Source organism: Penicillium argentinense (assembly GCF_028826775.1).
Source record: "Penicillium argentinense strain IBT 30761 chromosome Unknown utg000006l_segment0_segment0, whole genome shotgun sequence".
NCBI classification, from domain to species: Eukaryota; Fungi; Ascomycota; class Eurotiomycetes; order Eurotiales; family Aspergillaceae; genus Penicillium; species Penicillium argentinense.
In genome coordinates this window covers 1,127,742-1,146,790 of record NW_026622665.1, presented here as the reverse complement: position 1 = coordinate 1,146,790, position 19,049 = coordinate 1,127,742, and the positions used below count along the sequence as shown (strand labels likewise).

The following is a 19,049-nucleotide window of genomic DNA, read 5'->3' as shown; positions in this document are numbered from 1 at the left end:
TTTGATGAAATTTTTTGCATTAGATTTGGATATCGGATGTATGGTGCAGTCTAGCTGCGTGAGAAAAGAGCATAGGCCCCGTTAACGCCTCCCCTCCGGTGATTAGAGTCCGTCGATATTAATTGTGTTTTTGGAAAAGCTCCAGGGGGATTCCTGTCGCCATTAACATTGTCTCTGTTCGTCCCAAGTTAGCTGTTGCTTTTCGTCTCATCTTTCCCGGACTGTACATACAAAGGTTCAACGTCTTCTCCACCTTCATGGCGAGCTTGGGAATTCCAGAGTGAGGATACATCGTCTCAAGAAGATCCATGGGCTTCGGAATGAGTGCTCGGCGCGAGTTCTCTCCAACCGGGGCGGCGGCGACCATGGAGGAGAGGGAAATGGCGGCGAGGATTGCTTTGAACTTCATTGTGGACGTGTAGATTTTATCTGAAGCGATCGCAATTCAGCTCATGATCGATACAACTGTTAGTTTTCTTTGGCAGGTGATCTTACTTCTGCGATACGTTTGCAATAAATGCGAAAGAACACTGTGTGATGGCTTGCTCGGAAATGGTCAGTCCATGATCGCGGGTTTTCTTTCTTTCCTCCAAGGGGCATTCAAGTTTGATCTCGCATTCCAGTGGAATTTGGATCGAAGGGTTTGGCGTGAGGAATTGACGCGTCGCGTCGGTCGCTCGGACATATCGTCTTCTCTCATCGAGTTTACTTCCGTCTGTCTACACTCAGATACGATTTCGAAAATACTAGTTACACGGGCGTGAGAATTTCGATTCGCTCTGACTTGTTCGAAATGGTTCGGCCTGCAATGCTTTGCTTGTGACTTACACATACGGAGATGGATACGGAGGTGGAAGGGCTGTTGGTGGGACGCGGCGTATGCAAGGGATGTCAAAATGATATGTTCGATCACCACAATTTTTGATCGATGCAGAGAGCCTCATTTATCTAAAGAGGGCCTGGGCTGTTTTATGTGGGTTTTAATGCGGGCTTGGAATTGATTTATGAGGTGTCCATGTCTTCGGGGTACTTTTGGTAAGGTTGTGGGTTTGAGTTGCGCGAAATTAAGCACGTGCATAAAAAGAGGGGTTGCTTTGGTTTCTCCGCACTCCGTGGCACGCCAGAGGATCTGTTCGCTTCTGTGGCTGCTTGGGATGAGTTGTACTGTACTCAGGTTGACCCCTAAGTTATGTTAGCGCGGTACTTCCACCCCTAGTTTATGACTAAGATTCTGCCAATTATTAATTACAGATGCGTGTAATTAAACCACTAAAATACAGAAATTACCCTCAGTAGGGTGTATATCCTCCCAGTGCATCAATGGCAGCTTGACAGCGTGCCTGCATTAGATCAATCTGTTGATCTAGGAAGGTTGTAGGTATCGCATCCCAAGCAGCCCGTACAGCCTCACGTAATTGATCATAGGATAGCTTACGATCATAGGATTTTAAATATCGATCGCCAATCCACTCCTTCACCCAACCCTACAGCTGTTCAATAGGATTTAGATCAGGTGAATATGGTAGCCAATTAATAGGATATATCCCACGATCATGTATCTAGCTCCTTAATTGTAGAGAGGTTTCGATGAGAGGGTGCACCATCTTGCATCATAATTAGATGCCTATTATGATGATCTGAATAATTGCGAACCATTGAGACAATACCATGAATCAAAGGCACAACACGTTCAGTATAATTAGCACTAGTAATAGTGCTTCATTCCTTCTCCCAGAATAGACAAGGGCCCTTCTCATCACCAATAAAAGACCCCCAAAACATCCATCCAGGAGCACAAGAGACACGCGCTCTCACACAAGTATCATCAAATTCCTCCCCAGATCTAGGGGTCACATAGATCCGTCGATGATAGATTGATGTAGCCCAGGTCTCATCAGTCCATAAGATCATTTTCCATTGTTCATAGGTCCAGTTCACATGTTCTAACGCCCAGTTTAGCCGTAAAGCTCGTGTGCGATCAGATAAAGGATGCTTGCGAAGAGCATTACATCGATGATATCCACGTTTAGCAAGAGCCCTTCGTAAGGTCTCAACACTAATAGAGAGTTGTAGTTCTTGTATAACTTGGTTATAGGGTAAACGTCGTGTTTCTTTCGAAGATGAGATGAAATCGATAATCTCATCAAGTTGCTCCTCAGATAGCTTTCGAGCTCGGCCACAGGTCTTACGAGGTGTGGGCCTCTTATCTATACAGACTATTTGAACCTGTCGCTGTATAATACCTAATTGTCTTGCGATTTGGGCATAGGTTGCCATTCGAACGTAGCGTACGCGCTGCGATGCGTTGATCTCGAGAGGCCTTATGACGAGGGGTCTGATCGGTAGGCTGATTGGTAGGCTTATTGGTAGGCTGATTGATAGGTTGATCGGAGATCTGGTAGATGGCCTCCATGGTGTAGTTGGAAGGTATAGGGTCGAGATGACAGGGGGGAGATTGGAAATAGGGAAGTATTGTACTAGTACTAAGTAGGAAGGCGGTTATAATTCAGATTAGTCATGAACTGGGATAGAAGTACCACGCTAACATAACTTAATGGGGGCAACCTGCGTACAGTAAAGCTATTCGAGAGCTCACGAGCAAGTAATAATCGAGCGACTGATGGAGAATAGATCTGATTCGCTTTCATCTATTTACGACCCATCCCCTTGTCCTACTATCCTTCTAGTCTTGTCAAATCCATCCAAGCCCTAACTAATTCTGGCCTAGTAATGTGTCAATTACAAAATGATGCCCTCTGGTAGGTTCGCCGTACCCGAGGTCCACTGACTCCGCTTCTTGTCAGTGCAAAAGTACGGAAAGATGATGCAAGAAGCTGCCCGCCCCCCAATGGCACTTGTGGGCTTTCAAATTACTCAACCTGGAACCCATTATCCTGCAATTTCTGCAAAGACGCCATGGAGATCCCCAGCTTTTCTGGAGCTGTCATGCTTTTATGTGGTCTCTTGGCCTTCTTTATTTTCAGAACTATCGCCTCGTATGTCAGGTTGAAGCAGTTCTCGGGTCCTTCGTGGACGGGTATCTCGAACTGGCCTCACAGTCTAGCGATCCTTGGTGGAAATTGTCACGAGTGGTATGCGGAAGTCAATAACAAATACGGTGCGCCGTTTCAAAGATATCGACAATAGTCAATTTGTTTGTGCGCTGACACTAGACATAAACAGGTCCCCTTGCCCGTGTCGCGCCTAATGTGCTGATTACATCCGATCCTCAAGTTTGGATGCATGTTAATAATAAACCTGGATACAAGCGCTCCTATTGGTATTATAGCGCTGCGCGGATTGAGTATCGCAGGGACAATGTTTTCAGTCAGACGGATAATGCGAAACACGATAAGAGGAGGAAGCAGATGGCTCCTGGGGTATGATGACACCGTTCTACCTCTTTGCAATCTCTCTCCTTCCAAAGAGCAATGGATGCTGACCGCTTTGTTCCAAGTACTCAGGAAGAGAAAACACCGACCTGGAAGAATCAGTGAACGAGCGAGTCCACGAATTGTTGAATCTCATCCGCTCCAAATACGTTTCATCTGATCGCATCATACCCATGGACTTGGCAAAAAAGGTCCAATACTTCACACTGGATGTCATCAGCACCGTCGGCCTCGGCAAGGCATTTGGTATGCTGCAGAGTGACCAAGACGTGGAAAATTATCTCCAATCTAGCGAGGAGGGCCTCGCAATCTGCAACACATCTCTCGCCTTGGGCATCAGCTGGATTGCCCAGGCGCCTTTCATTGGCAAGTTCATCGCGCCTTCGCCAAATGATAACAATGGCTTCGGTAAAATGATGGCTGCATGCTTCCGTATCGTCGATGCGCGCGCTGCCAGTTCCACGGACAAACGATCCGATATGTTGGCCTCTTTCATCCGACATGGGCTAACAGGCGATGAGCTTCGAACCGAGGCACTGGAACAGATTATCGCAGGCTCTGACACGACTGCCGGTGCTATCCGTGGTATTCTCCTGCATGTTATTACCAATCCGCGGGTCTATGCCAAATTGCAGCGCGAGGTCGACGATGCCGTGCGCAATGGCCTTGCTCCGGGTAATGGCGATGGACTCATCACTGCTGCCCAGGCAAAAGAGCTTCCGTATCTCCAAGCTGTCATTCGTGAAGCAATGCGAGTCTGGCCGCCAGTAACGAATATATTCTCGCGCGATGTCCCGGCCGGCGGAGATACACTGATTGTCGGAGGTGAGAGTGTGTACGTGCCGGGGGGTGCCTGCATCGGGTACTCTGCGTACGCAATGCACCGGAGTGAAAATATTTATGGCAAGGATGCGAAAGCTTTCTGGCCTGAGCGTTGGTTTGAGTCGGATCCGACGAAGTTGGCTGAAATGGTCCGGGCGAATGATCTGATATTCGGATATGGCAAGTTTCAGTGTCTTGGAAAGCCAGTGGCGCAGATTGAGATTGGGAAGCTGGTTTTTGAGGTGAGTTGAGCTGTTTTATATGCTTACTGTGATCTTTCCCGGGATTGACCAACTCCTCGGTATAGCTTCTACGTAACTTCGAACTGGCGTTGATCAATCCGACGCATCCATGGGATGTGAGGAACATACTTGGACTTTTCTCGGTTACGAATATGTGGGTGCAGGTCATGGAGAGAAATCCATCATCCCTGTGAGTGGAAAGCAGACAGGCATGGTAGCCTTTCTATAGTGAACTCTCGATCTTATTCTATTTGAACGATGCAGCATCCAGGCAACAATAGTGAGCAAATAATAATGATGCAGTAATTGCTCGAGTGATATGATGTTTTTTCGCAGATACAAATTCAAATGAAAAACATGCTACGCTATGAATCGCACGGAACGTAAATTTGAGTATACAATTTATGATATGGATATGACACGTACACGTTTTCTGTCAATGGTCATCTGATGTGATATCAAAGCCATCTAGCCGCGGATATTTACTTCAGCTGCATTACCATTTTCATAGCCGTAGAGGTACGTCCTATTAAACCCTGTCTTTTCTAGAACAAATGATTGAAGGCGAAATTGGCTAGGGAGAGGCTTATTCGTCTTTTGTATATTCGTCTTATTTTCAAGATCTATTGTTAGCATTCGTCTCATATTTTTGGAACACCTTGACAGGAATCCTGGACCCACTTCAATAATATTGACTGGCCAAGGTCATAGCACTCAACTCTCCTTTCGGGCTCTACAGGCCCTCCAGGCGATTCGTTATGTTCTACCTTGATAAAAGGAGCAACCGACTTCCTCACTACGGATTATGAATAACCTCCGATATCGCTAGTAAAGAACGAGTCGGGGGAACGCCTCAGCCGGTTCGCAAAACTATCGAGGAACTATTTGACAGACCACGTCTGATATGCATAGCCTATAGAAGATTAATATGATACGGGATACCGGCCGTCAGGCTCGCGATACCTCATACAGAAGACAGAGCCCTTACTAAGTAGTAGGCACTCTATACCAGAAGGATTCGGCGCCACTCGCTCAAAATGCCAACCGGCACCCCGTGGACCTTGCAAAGACGGCTTGAAGATATCGGGGGCGGCCCGTACCAAACACACGGGACCAGTGACCTTCCTGATTGGGAATATCAGACCCAGTATGGAATCAGCCTGAATCTATGGATAGGAGAGTATCACGCAACCGGGATTCGACTCGCGTGAATGAAATTTCCGACCTCCTTTTCACGGAAAGTCAGGAAGGCACCGGAGATCGCCCGTCACTTCTGCAGGATCACCCTGGTCCCGAGTGTTCGTCACTAGGTTCGACGGCGCTGCTGCTTTCTTTTTTCTGGACTTTCCATGGCGCCCTTGGCGTCGTTTTCGTGTCCATCGTTATTATAGCAGCTTCCGGCGCGGCGGAACCTCCATCCCAGCCTGGCAGTGACTGACGTGTAGGCACATACTACTTGGGGGTGTAGTCGAATGGACCCCAATCTATTTCCCGCGCGAAGGAAGGGAAAACGGGGAAAGGGGCCTGGCCCGATAAAATCGCGTAACCCACTTCGTCTTTTCTCTTTTTTGTCGCGAGATGCACGCGGGTGGGAACGCCGTCCCGTCCGCTAGGACGGTCTCTGCATGATCTGACAGCGCCGGAGCCACGGTTGGTGCTTGCGGTGAAGACGTGCTGCTCGTGCGCCTCGTGCGAAGTGCAGGAACAGGTGATACAACTTTTTGCGCCCGAAATATCTCAGCGAATGACTTGGTTCGTAGGCGAACGATTCACTGTGCAACTGTTGCCGGGGAATCTCATCACGAACCTCCAGCCTCTTTCAGTCGGGGATTGGTTGATCGCTCGAGAGTATTCCCTTTTGACGAGCTGCTTTCTTTCGTTCTTGTGGAGAAAGGGGCCGAAGTGAAGAGTGATGGGGCCCGGATCTAATTCCCCGATTCCAGAGGGAACGGACTGTTTACCCTTCGTGGTTTGTGTCCGGGGAATTTTGTGTCGCTGCATTTGGCCGGCTGTCACACATGACAAATTCCAAATCGTGATAGTCAATCGCAACATCACAACACGGGGGAAGGGGATCTGTCCCTGATCTCCCCTCCATGCTGCAACTCCTTCAGAGTCATCACAGCTGGCCGGTGAGAGATCAAAAAATCCCCAGTGTCCCGACACAGAAAGGATCATCGCGAGGTGGAGGCTTCAGCACGTACGGGGCCTCGTCATAGGGACAGCTTCGCTCCAGCTCGAGAGCTTGCCCCGCTGCCATCGTCGTGACTGGCGTGGAGTGCCATGCAGTGAGCTCAAGAAATCCACTTGGATCGCCGATGACGCCCCACACAGGCGAACTCTTGATCCACGATGCTCTTAAACAAACCCACTTTCGGCAAAGTGCAAAGCGTTGCTCAAACGACGGAAAAAGGTTGAGGGAGAGAGCGCACTCTGCCAGTACGTAAATTTACCGGACAGAAATGCGCCGGACTGTTTGAGTGTTTTGTGGATGTATGGGTGTCTTCGAAGGATGCTATACATCACGAGGCAGCAAGGCAGCGTAGAACTGTTCGCCAGTTACCCACTCATGCACGGTATCCATTCTGGTGCAGCGAGGCGATCGAATTGCCACCCATGATCGCCGACTCGAGGTTCTGGAGGTGGCGGCAACTTAAGTATAGCGAGGCGATTCCGGTGGAGTGTACGATCGCAAACGTGGAGAGCTGCTCTTATGAACAGTACCAAGGACAAAGGAGTAAACATCGAAACCACGGTACGTGAAATCCACGTGAATCGCCACGAGCCGCTGGAAACACCCGTACGGTACGTATTTTATTTGGTATACGTACAATACTCGCACGTGAGTCGACTCTCTTAAGTGTTGCCCTTTGCCCGCCTTTCGTCCCTCCATCATCCTATCCACCGAGATCCAACAGAGGGACGTGACTCAATTATCGGTCGAATGGGGTCATCGTTGGCCCGTGAATCGTAATAGCCCGACCGCAAGACTACGCGACCCATCACGTCGTTTGTGCTGAACCATGGGACTGTCCGAAGATCTTCCTCCCACCCGCGTTGTAACCAACGCTCGCGACGCGGGCTGCCGTGCTGGGGATGAGCGATGACGATAATGCAAAACTTATGACCTATGGCGTTGGCTCTCTATCCCGTCTTGGTGCGTACCAAGGCGCGGAAAGAGTGGGGAGCAACGGTGCCTGGGGCCTTTGTACCCTAAACGCGACGGATGTTGGACGCTATCGAGTTCAGCGACGCAGCCCAGTTGGGGCGTGCATATGACAGCCATGATTCGTTCTTTCACTCATCTGAACGAGCGTGGTCACGTCGACTCGAATATCCGTCAAAGACCAATACTTGATTAGACGATTGGGTGATGGTTTTTTTTTGGCTTCCGTCGAGCCCCGAGTCTGCCCCGTCGAACCTAGTCACTCCACTCCTTCGATTCAGGGGCGACAGGGAAGAATGCAAGTCCCGCAGACGATGTTGGACACGTGCGGAGGGGGGCGAAAGGAAGCCGCGGGAACTTCTGTAGGTTTACTAGGCTGGCCCCCCTAATCAATCCGGGGCCGATCATCGAACTATTCGAGGGGTTCTGGACTCGCATGCTCCCCTGGTATCCTCCCTCGGCAATCCCTGATCCGGCTCAACGTTGGACTATTGAATTCTCCTGCAAATGTGCCGGTGCTAACTGCTTCTATTGCCGTTAGTATTTCTGCACTGTCAATCTTCTTCCAAGAGGGTATGTGTTCAACGGTATCAGCAGGCGATCGTTCACAGAGACTACAACGTACAAGGTTGGCGCACCTTCCAGAGTCGAACGGTGGGTATCATTCAGTGGTGTAAAATGGGCAGATCTCTCGCTGCACGAAAGGGGACGTATGATCACATCGAGATCCTCTGCTGGACCCCCCTGACAGGCACAGGCGCAGGCGCATTTGATCCACCGCACTCATCCATCAGATCCCGATTCTTTGGTCTTGGAACGCCGGAATCGCATTCCGCTGCGCTAAAAGTTCCAGATGACGCCGAAGGACCCAATTTTGGACAGGCTGGTCTCGCCGGCCTTTGGAGGATCGTGTCAAGATCAGAGATCTCACATTTTTAAACAAAGGATACCGTCGTCGCGCTGGTTCCCGGTCGGGATCCGGCGACAGGTACTTTGGAGACTACGGAACTCTGGATAATACAGCCGTCCTACGGTGCCGCTGCTCATTTGATAGCTTCGTTTTTAGCGGCGCCCGTGGACATGGATTGGGGACGGGGTTGCATTTTCCTTTCCCACTTACGAAAGTGGTGGTGGTTTGCGATATTTCCTAGCCGTTGCGGGAACATGTCAATCCTTCGAACTGTAGTGATTTCACGGTGGATCTGGGTCGCGGATGCCTTCCGGCTTGTTGGCTAGTCCACCATTACACACTTGTAGTGCTATGTGGAGATGGCCATCGAGCTTTCGTGGGTTCTTGGCACGGCCGGGATAGACTCGCGACCGTTGGGGTTTTTCCTCTGGTCTAGTACAGGTCTGATGTATTGAAACATTCGAGGTTCGTATCTGATACCGTTACCTGGTGCGGTGTTATTATACGATAGGAGGTATCAGGTACTGTCCTATGTACAACAGAGCCCTCCATGGCTGTGAGTCAAGGTCTTTCGAGGAATTGTCCAGATCGACGACTCCCATATGCTTGTCATTGCTCAGAAATAGGTTTAGGCACGAGGAGGGTATCCCAACTCGCAGTTAAGGCTGGGGTAGCTGCTGTTCGGACGGGATTTTTGTGGCGACGGGCGCTATTGGGAGCTTCCCCAATGATCCACCGTCTGAACCATGGCTACACCTGCGACTATATCATTATCTGATATTTGCGCAAACAAGGATGTCTTACTCTATTCCCACATTGCCAGTGTTGCATTGTATCGTGTAGATTCCGAGTGGCAACACTGCGATACGGTTCATTCAAAGCACAAGCTCCTTGTTCGGCAGCTCTCGGTGGCCATTGCATTCAGATCAAGTCCACATATGACATAATTCACAATACAGTACAAAGAGAGAGTTGTATGTTATTTCTGAGAATTTACATTTCACCTTAAATATTTCTTTATCAGAGGATCCTGTAAGTGTAAGAAAAATCAGTCGTGTAACCTTTCATTCATGTGGCGTAGCTGGACAACTCGCGGGGTAGACCAAAAAGCAGCCATCGGAGAAAAACAAATTCACCTTGAGCGCGTCCACGGGTATGCCGAGGGCAAGCCCTGTGGGCTCGGTCACATGTAGAGGTCAATGTAATCAGGGTGAGGAGTTGCACGAGAAAATAGATCGATTTTGTTGAAGATTCAACCGCAGTCACCAGGTGTCGCTGATGCAGGTACCAGGGCCTGGATCGTGGGCCTGGCATATGCAGACCCTCAGCCTCAGTTCGGGGGCTCTGTTCGCAACAAAAAGGCCATGAGGTTACACGGCATGAATATGGAGAGAGAAACAGGGAAATGGAGCGCTGCGTCGGTCGATCGAAAGCCACCGCGGTGGTGGCTTCGACAATCTAGGCGGCGGTGTGCTCTACCTACAGCGATTGTGAGCATCACAAGCTTGCGGCTATGGTGGCGAGAATATGAGCTCGGCTGTTTTTCCCCACGTACAATCCATTTGATGATCTATTCTAACTCAGTGGTTCGGATTATGCTTAAGTGAAACAGAATTTGGGCATGGCGGAAAGCATATACATGACCAGATCTTGATCACACTCTCACCGATATATACTCTTACACCACGAGCCCGAAAGAACGGACCACCTCTTGATCCGCATCCCACCAATCGCGTCTCAAGAATAATCGTAAGAACACGGCTCAATCTTACGGCGGCATTATTGTACATAAGCAGAGCCTTGTCCTGAAGATTTGTCACGTTTCACAGGGATCGGGTGTTTACTTAGGCCTAGAACCTAATCGTCTGAACACTCGTGAACGCCAGCCTTTTTGCAACTAATGTGAGTGACTCAGATCGCTGCGACGATCTAGCCTGGAGTAGCTGAGAGCCCTGCCGTGCGACCGTGAAACCATTGTAATTGGAACTACGCCGGATCCTACCCCGCGAAACCGTCAGTCCGCTCTTCTTCCCCTCTGCCCGAATGTGGAAAGAGACCGCGTCATGTCGGATGAGATCCATTTCTCCTCGCGCATTTTATTGTACTGGCGAAATACCATGTTTTTTTTAGGGATTACACGTACAGGCGTCGCGTGTCGTGATCTAGAGCATCCTACTGAATGAGCGGCAAGTTCCTCAGGTGAGATAATGATGCACACGCATGTACGTACTGGCCGACCTCGACACTGCAAATGGAATTGCTGTCGTAGCAAATCCAGGTGCCTGAGGGTAAGAACTCCGACTCGGGATCACCCTTCATCTGCACAGAAATGTCCGAAGCTACTCGCCTTGTCCTGCAGAGTACCTTTGTAAAGAAGACCGTTCCTGGCCCCGCTTGGGCATCAGTCTCGTGTCTTTTTCCAAGGAACAGAACAGACGCGTTCGTGAACACTGCGCAAACTGCAAACTGCAGTGCAAACTGTCCCAGCAGGACACAGTATGCGAGAAAAAACAATTACCTGCAGAAAAAAAAAAAAGTCCCCGTCGACGCGCCCAAGACAGCTGCGGTGGGCAGCAAACAACTGTCTGAGACATGTGCCGACTGTCGAGCGGGACAGACGCAATTAAGATCAAACAAAAGATCTTCAGGGACGTCCGTACACACTCCATAGGACCCATTATCCGGCCAAGCTCAAGCTGGAGCATTTGCTCTCCAATTTTTGCTCGACCTGCACAAGTGAACCGTCGCAGCGATCAAAAACTGGCCTGAGCATCGCAACCGCATCGCGTCCCATGGTTAGAGGCCGGGGTGTTACGGAGCTTCTCCCCCTTCCAGCGTTATCCCGCAGATCGCATTCTGACACGCGCCCGGCATTGTGATGGTGTGGAGGGGGCTTGCATTTCGGGAGGCTGGTGAGCCCATTGGGTGGCCTCGCGATATCACGGAGATTTTGCTGCCAATGCCAGTGCTTATTAGCCTATGATATTTCCCGAGGTAGATATTACCTGAGGTACCTACTCCAAGTATAGTAGGGAGGGGGCCGGGAATAGTGCCGAACATGTGACTGGCGGACGATGCACCAGCCGAAGGATGCAACTTGCATCGCGAGATTTCAGTGCGGACTGGCAACTGCAGAATCGAGTCGTGGAGGTGGTTGTCGTGCTCGTTTGCGGGATCTAACGGTGTATTCTCTACGTACCTACTTGAGGGGAGGGTAAGATGTGTACGGTGTCTTTTCGTTACCGAAGCAGAGACAACTTCCGCCGCCTACTTCGTAGTAGTCTAGACCTTTGACAGGGCAAATCGCTTCGCGCCCCCATTTTTTCTGCCATAAATGACGCGATCCATTGCTCAAAGCTTGCGGTAGCTTCCGCTCTTCCTTATAAATTAAATTGCCACTCTTTCATAATTGATCACTACTACTCCCTGCTAGGTAAAAACTCGCCATCGCCGTCGCATTCGGTTATTCTTTTGGAGGTTAATTATAGATGTGGCCGGGAAACCCGTTTGTGTTTGGCGAATCTCTGCTTCCCTGCTTACTCTATCCTTATGCAGGTACTTGCGTAGACGGGATAATACTGCTTGTGGTCGTACCTTTTGAGAGTGGTACTGTAGGTATCGCTCAGAATAGCTTGGTCTTAGACATGGCGGGTCCACGTCAAGAATTTCCGTCCGCCCATGCCTCGCAGCTGCATCCGCTCCCGACTATACCTGGGCTATAGATGCAAATGCAAGCCGCAGGGCTGCAATAGGCCGTGACGTTGTTTCGATAGCTCGAATTCGCGTTTGTGGAGCCGACGCGAACTTTCCATCGCAAAGCCAACTGCCCCACGCGGGACGAGGAAAACAGAGGGGGCGATAGGCCATGGATTGCGCGACAGGGATAAGGAGATCGTCTGGTGTTGGTGGTTTGCCAGTGGTTTTTGCCGAGGCCGGCAGGTGCAGTGTAGGAGTGATGGGCAATCACACTATCTTCAGGCGTACCTTACACTTCTACTAGAGTAGTCCATGTGGGAGCGAGGATCATCGCGAGACCATGCAAAAGTGACAGAACTATAACTCTAGCCTCTTTATGAAGAGAGGGGATAGACTTTTGGCTGCTGCCATTTTGGGGGCCGGTCGCTGCGCTGTCGATCCCCGGAGAGATACGTGACAGCGACTTGAGTGCCACCGGTGCCCTAGGCAGCCTTGGGAAAAAGTGACTGATCGAGTCCGGGTTTGCTGCAGGCTCCAGCACACGGCAAGTGCATTTTCAAGACATTCGGATTAACCCCACAGCCCTTTTCGTAGGAGGGGCTGGCTGTGATTCGTGCAGCCCCGCGGGCGCTTTTACGCAGCAACAAATGAAAATTGGCCAAATTTGGGGTGGGCAATGGGCCAAGGTCTGGAACGGGAAGCGTTCGGCAGATGCAAGGTGGATTCGCCCAAAATCAAGGTCTTGCCAGCAGAAGTTCACTAGGATTAGTCTGCTGGGCCGTCCTTCCTTACAGAGGTACTTATATGGAGTAGGTAAAGTACTATGTCCACCAGGTACCCGTACGAGTGGCGTGGCGGCACGCAACCATCTGTGTGTGCCAGATCAGTTTCTTTTGACAGATGCCAGTGCGATATCGGAAAGTAAGAAGGCGAAAAAGAAATTATCTGTCATAGGCTCTAAACAGACTATTGCGTTAGGTACAGATGGATCACAGTAGGCGACTCTTGTACGGGTTAATACACGGCCGCGCTGGTACGCGGTACCATACAGAGTACTTGGGTACCTGCGGGTATAGTGTATGGTAATGCACCCCCGGTCAATACGGGCAATACGGTGGAGCCCACATGGATCGTCCCGATCGAGTCCCAGAAGAATCAACTGGGTCCTCGAGTCCAGAGGAGCTCTGCTTCTTATTTCCGGTGTTCCTCTCCTTTTCCTCTCCGCGACACTTTCGGCTCTTGAGTCTTTCGTTTCTAGACCTCACCTTTCTGGTCCTTTGGAATTGCATTGCCGCCGGTGGCAAGAGACATTCATCTCCATCCCTTCCGTGACCTCCCTCCTCCCCTCCTTGCGTGAGGATCAATTCGAACCACCTAAAAAAAGGGATTCCCCCATTTCGTCACCCGCTACTGCAAGTCAGTTCGCCGGGTCTCTTGTCGTCCTTGCTGCGATCTTCAATCCACAGGGCTTGGGCGCACTCGACTCCCTTCATAGACGGAGGCGTAACTGCAGTATCCCCAACCTCGCATTGACACTGCGACTTGTCATCCCTCCCGGCTGGGCCTTTCAATGTTCCCGACTCCTGTCGAGGAAAGTCTGTTGCTGTTTATAGTTTGATTACTTGATTGTTATTGTCCCAAAAAGAAAGGGTGCGTTGCATCTCACAAATTTCTCCTTCCCTCCCTCTCCCCAGCATTCCGGTTCTTCTATCCCCTCCCCTCGAACCTCATTTGGTATCGCGCATTCTTTTTCCTGGCCCAAGAAGGAAATCAACAGTTCTCGATCCCTTTGCCATTGAATCATTGGGCTGGCACTCCCTTGGAACGACAATTGACCTTGATGTGTAGGATCATCCCAGCCATCTGGCGATCCGACCCCCCTCCCTCTCCCCGCTCCCTTCTGGCCTGATTCCACCCTCGCCACTTGCTTTCTTTCGCCTGGTGAGAATAGGGTCCTGTGAAGCATGTCAACTGCATCTACCATCGCATGAACGCCTCGGTCCGCGACCATCAGCATCTGTTTATGGGAATCACATTTTTGAAGAAAGGACGAGGGCAAAGCGATGGAATCAATGAAGCCGAATATACCACCGTTAAATATCGCCAAGTCAAATTCGAATATTGATCACGACAACAAAGATACGCCCGCTCGCTTTTATTCCAATAACGGCCAATCTGAGATTACGCCGCCTTTAACGCCCCAGGGAACTCGGGAACAACACAGTATGGAACAACTCGAAGCCCCGAGGGCAATCTTTCACAACTACCTCCGCGCGTTCTATCCTTTCCATCCTGCCGGCAATGTCTCGCCATCCACCGTCACACTGCCTCTTGACCAGGGAGATATTATCCTGGTCCACTCCGTTCACACCAATGGCTGGGCCGACGGTACCTTGTTAGATTCGGGAAATCGGGGCTGGCTACCGACCAATTATTGCGAGGCATACGACCAATTACCCATGCGGCCGCTGCTCAAGGCGCTCACCGATTTTTGGGATATCATTCGTGGAGGATGCGGGTCATCATTAAAGGATTTTGGAAATCAAGATTTAATGCGCGGTCCCATTGCCGGTGTCCGGTTTCTTCTGGTAAGTCCAACAGATACGCAACTGGAGGAACAGGACTGACCCCTTTTCAGGAAAAATCGGAGTGCCTGACAAGGGAATCACCGCTGGTGAAGAAATACGATGGATTACGGAGGATTCGGAAAGCTCTCTTGTCTGATCTTTCCTCGCTCGTGAAGACCGCTAAACGCTTTCAAGAAGTGGCCAATGGTACCCCAGCCGAGGATGAAGTCGAGGGCATCTTGGATGAAATGCTTCTGAAGGCCTTCAAGATCGTCACCCGTGGCGTTCGTTTCTTGGATGTTTGGAACGAGGAAGTTGGTCTCAGCCGCACCATTGCTGAGATGGAAGCTGGAGGCGATCTTAGCCAATACGAGCTGCCTCCGACGCCAGCCTCCGAGTCATTCAGCACAGTCGATACCTCCGCCACTTCGGACAATGGCACCGAGCGGAATGAATCTCGACAGATGAGCCATAGCCGGATGGGCGTGAGCCGGGCATCGATGCGCACTGAGATGCTTGATCACCCGCGTCCTGTCTCCGTCTCCACTAAGAGGATATCCGTCTCCCACCGAGTTTCCTACACCGGCCCCTCGTCTGCCATCTGCGTTCAGAACCTGGCTTCGGGCCGGTTGGGCACGACCTACGATGCTTTCCTTGGTGTGCTGGGCTCATTTATCGGCCTGCACATGCAGTCCCGATCTTCAACCGAGCTGGTGATCACCACTCAGCAGGCCGTCTCGTCCTGCCGAGCTTTGTTGAATGTGGTTGAGACAGTCTGCGAGCACGACTCCCAGCGCAATGTTTCCCTGGACGAGGCTCGCGATGCGATGTGCGAGAAGCTCTCGGAGCTGGTCCACGCTGCTCGCGATGTCTTCCGCCCTGCTAACGCGCAAGATGATGATCTTGTGTTTATGCCCGATGAGGGCAAGCGTCTCATGGATGCCGCGACGGACTGCGTGCGCGCTGCTGGTAACTGCCTAGCCAAGGCCCGCATGGTGCTGGAACAGACCGGCGATATCGAGCTGGAGGCCATTGATGAGGAGGGTGCCTCGTCGACCCAGGTGCCGGACATTGTCACACCCCAGGCTCAGGAGCCAGAGCAACTGCCACAGCAACCAGAAGAACCAGCCAAGTCGATGGAGACCAGTGAATCGACAACACCTGCCGAGGCCGTGCCCCCGCCCGTCGAAAAGGACGACAGCAAGATGGAGAAACAGGAGCTCTCGTTGCGCCTGCCTCCGCCGCCGCTGCAAATTCCAAACTCGACCTACTCGCCGTCGACGCCTGGACTGACCGATGCGACCACCCCCTCCTCCTTCCACTCACATCTTTCCTCGCACCCCTCCACTCTTTCCTCTCTTCCCAACTCTGCCACCCTCCCCACCCATTTTGAAAAGATGTCCCAATCCTTCTCTTCATACGAAAGCGGCTATCGCGAGAGTCACAAGTCCGACGGCGAATCTTTTGGCCGAGGTGTGACAAGCACGGGTAGCAGCTTCACCTACAACAGCCACACACGCGACTCTGAGATGAGCGGTGTTTCGCAGACCTCCACCCGGGCTACCTCGCCGGACATTGGGGGCAGCTTCAGCGGCAGCTTCCAAGGCCCCTCCCTAAAGGAGAGTGTCAGCCACTCGACTTTGGCCGAGGAGAACGAGGAGACCGAGGCCCACCTGCTGGAGAAGACGTTTGCTCACGAACTGGTCTACCGTGAGGGCCAAGTGACTGGCGGCAGTCTGCGTGCATTGATTGAGAAGCTCACAGCCCACCAGTCGACCCCGGACGCTGAGTTCGTCTCCACTTTCTACCTCACCTTCCGTCTCTTCGCGACACCCATGGAGTTCGCCGAAGCTCTTGCCGAGCGTTTCGACTACATCGGCGATACTCCTCATGCTGCTGGTCCAGTTCGGCTGCGCGTGTACAACGTGTTCAAGGGCTGGCTCGAGTCTCATTGGCGCCACGACCGGGACAACACTGCCCTGGACTTCATCATTAACTTCGCCAAGACGAGCCTCATGAACGACCTTCCCTCGGCTGGCAAGCGTCTGGTAGACCTGGCTGAGAAGGTGTCTGCTGTCCATGGCCCTCTCGTCCCCCGCCTGGTCTCCTCTATGGGCAAGACGAACACCGCCATTGCTCAATACGTTCCTCCCGATACCCCTCTCCCTCCCCCAATCCTCAGCAAGAAGGAAAGCAACATGTTGAAGCAGTGGAAGGAGGGCGCGGGCTCGATCACTATTCTGGATTTTGATCCTCTCGAGTTGGCCCGGCAGTTGACTCTCAAGGCGTCTCCCATCTTCTGCTCTATCCTCCCGGAGGAGCTTCTCGACACCGAGTGGGCTCGCAAGTCTGGCTCGCTGGCTGTGAACGTCCGCGCCAGCTCGACCCTGTCGACCGACCTCACCCACCTGGTGGCCGACTCCATTCTGCACCTCGAGGAGCCCAAGAAGCGTGCCGCCATAATTAAGCACTGGGCTAAGATTGCCAGCAAGTGCCTGGAGCTGAACAACTATGATTCTCTCATGGCCATCATCTGCTCCCTGAACTCGTCTGCGATCGCCCGTCTCCACCGGACTTGGGAAATCGTCTCACAGAAGACCAAGGCCACCGTGGTCCAGCTCTCAACTGTTATGGATAGCGGTCGCAACTACGCAGTCCTGCGCCAGCGTCTGCAGAACACTGTGCCGCCGTGTCTGCCATTCGTTGGAACTTACCTGACTGACTTGACCTTCACTGATCACGGCAACCCGTCTCTCCGTTCCCTGCCGACGGATGATGGCAACACCGCCGTCATCAACTTCGACAAGCATATGAAGACTGCTCGCATCATCAGCGAGCTCCAGCGGTTCCAACACCCTTACCGCCTGACTGAGGTCCCTGAGCTGCAAACCTGGATCCAGAACGAGCTCGTGCGTGTCCGCGCCAATGCCGAAATCGCTGCAGGCGCCTACTACCGCCGATCTCTCGTTCTCGAGCCTCGTCCCTCACAAAGCGCATCCAATTTGCAAGCCCAGTCTCAGTCCCAGACCGAGTCTAACCCCCCACCTTCCATCCTCGACAACGCGAAGGACAAATTTGACTTCCTCGCCTGGACCCACGCGTCTAAGCCCAAGTCAATTGCCACCAACGGCTAATTTGGAGTCGAGTGTTTTTCTTCATGCTTTATACCCTCATCTGTCTTCTCCCTCACATTTACGACTTAATGACTCTACCTTTGCTTTGGTTCACTGGTGTCTTCCACATTTTCCGACCATTTCGTCTGTGCTGGCTGCATGGTTTCTTCATTTTACCTGCTACATGTTCTGTGAATATCTTTTTTAGTACTGAGTTTTTATCTTCGGGCGGCGCTCGTCTTGTTTTGTTCTCACCCCGCGGGGAATCGGCATCAGAAAAGCGGCTTTGGGATTGGGTCCTGGGACAAAAAAGGAGTATTCTAGGACCTTTCGTTTTTCTTTTTCTTTTCTCTGGGCTCGGGGTATGGTTTTTGCTCTGCATGAGCATGGTTTTGTGAATCCTTTCGTAGTAGAAAGGATTAGCCTCACGGCTTCTGTACAAGTGCATGATTAAAAGCTGCCTGGAATGCAATACGCTTTTATCTATTATTCTAATCTATCTTGTAGTCTTCTGTCTCGTAGTCTTCTCTTGTAACCTCTAACTCCGTCTATCAATCCAATGCATGTCTATCTTTTCTGTCCCTTGCCTATTGATATTGTCAACCAGGCCCGTGATATCTCCATGTCTAAATGTACATCCTTCCGGCCGTAGAGAAAGGAGTGACTTGCTTGGTTTCACCGTAAACTGCTACTTATCCCAGACACCACGTAAAGGTGCAAGTCTTGTCTGGGTGACCTCCCCTGAATGGAAGGCCCGTACCTGATGGATGCCCGTACGGGTGGGCTTGTGATGGGACTTTCCACCCTCGCACCCTACGCGGGGCAAGGGTCGGGAAGGGTGCGGTGGTGTACTTGTCCCTGTGGATGTGGTAATGAATGTGATTTTGTGGTAACGAGTGTGATTGCAGAAGTAGGTTGTAGAGACAGTGGTGGTTTTGTTGTAGTGATGAGACTGATTGTGGCCGTAAGAACAGTGGTTGGTGTGGTAATGATGGTGGTTGTACCCTGTCGGTAGAGACGGTGTTGATGCCGGTAAAGACCGTGGTAGAGACCGTGATTGTTGTTTTAGTGGTCCCGGTAAATAGTGGAAACCCGGCCAGGACAGTGATGATTACGGTAAGGATAGTGGGTGAGACAATTT

The 19,049-nt window shown here is 51.3% G+C and overlaps 5 protein-coding genes across 5 annotated transcripts; 2 read left to right on the top strand and 3 right to left on the bottom strand.

Annotated features, from left to right (window-relative positions):
• Nucleotides 1-118: 118 nt before the first annotated feature.
• Nucleotides 119-409, bottom strand: N7532_007565 (uncharacterized protein; the record flags this gene model as incomplete). Its single annotated transcript, XM_056620058.1, has 1 exon — nt 119-409. The coding sequence occupies one exon, from the start codon at nt 407-409 to the stop codon at nt 119-121; it is 291 nt and encodes a 96-aa protein (XP_056473424.1).
• An 880-nt stretch (nt 410-1,289) lies between these two features.
• Nucleotides 1,290-1,555, bottom strand: N7532_007564 (transposable element Tc1 transposase; the record flags this gene model as incomplete). Its single annotated transcript, XM_056620057.1, has 2 exons — nt 1,290-1,484; nt 1,550-1,555. 2 exons carry the CDS (start codon nt 1,553-1,555, stop codon nt 1,290-1,292), a joined length of 201 nt encoding a protein of 66 aa, XP_056473423.1.
• Nucleotides 1,556-1,719: 164 nt separating this feature from the next.
• N7532_007563 (transposable element tc1 transposase) lies at nt 1,720-2,413 on the bottom strand (the record flags this gene model as incomplete). Its single annotated transcript, XM_056620056.1, has 2 exons — nt 1,720-2,207; nt 2,293-2,413. 2 exons carry the CDS (start codon nt 2,411-2,413, stop codon nt 1,720-1,722), a joined length of 609 nt encoding a protein of 202 aa, XP_056473422.1.
• Nucleotides 2,414-2,916: 503 nt separating this feature from the next.
• On the top strand, nt 2,917-4,644 carry N7532_007562 (cytochrome P450; the record flags this gene model as incomplete). Its single annotated transcript, XM_056620055.1, has 4 exons — nt 2,917-3,118; nt 3,184-3,380; nt 3,458-4,456; nt 4,522-4,644. Coding segments are annotated over 4 exons (1,521 nt in total), but the record flags the coding sequence as incomplete, so codon positions are not given.
• Nucleotides 4,645-14,291: 9,647 nt separating this feature from the next.
• On the top strand, nt 14,292-17,929 carry N7532_007561 (guanine nucleotide exchange factor; the record flags this gene model as incomplete). Its single annotated transcript, XM_056620054.1, has 2 exons — nt 14,292-14,816; nt 14,867-17,929. 2 exons carry the CDS (start codon nt 14,292-14,294, stop codon nt 17,927-17,929), a joined length of 3,588 nt encoding a protein of 1,195 aa, XP_056473420.1.
• Nucleotides 17,930-19,049: the final 1,120 nt, after the last annotated feature.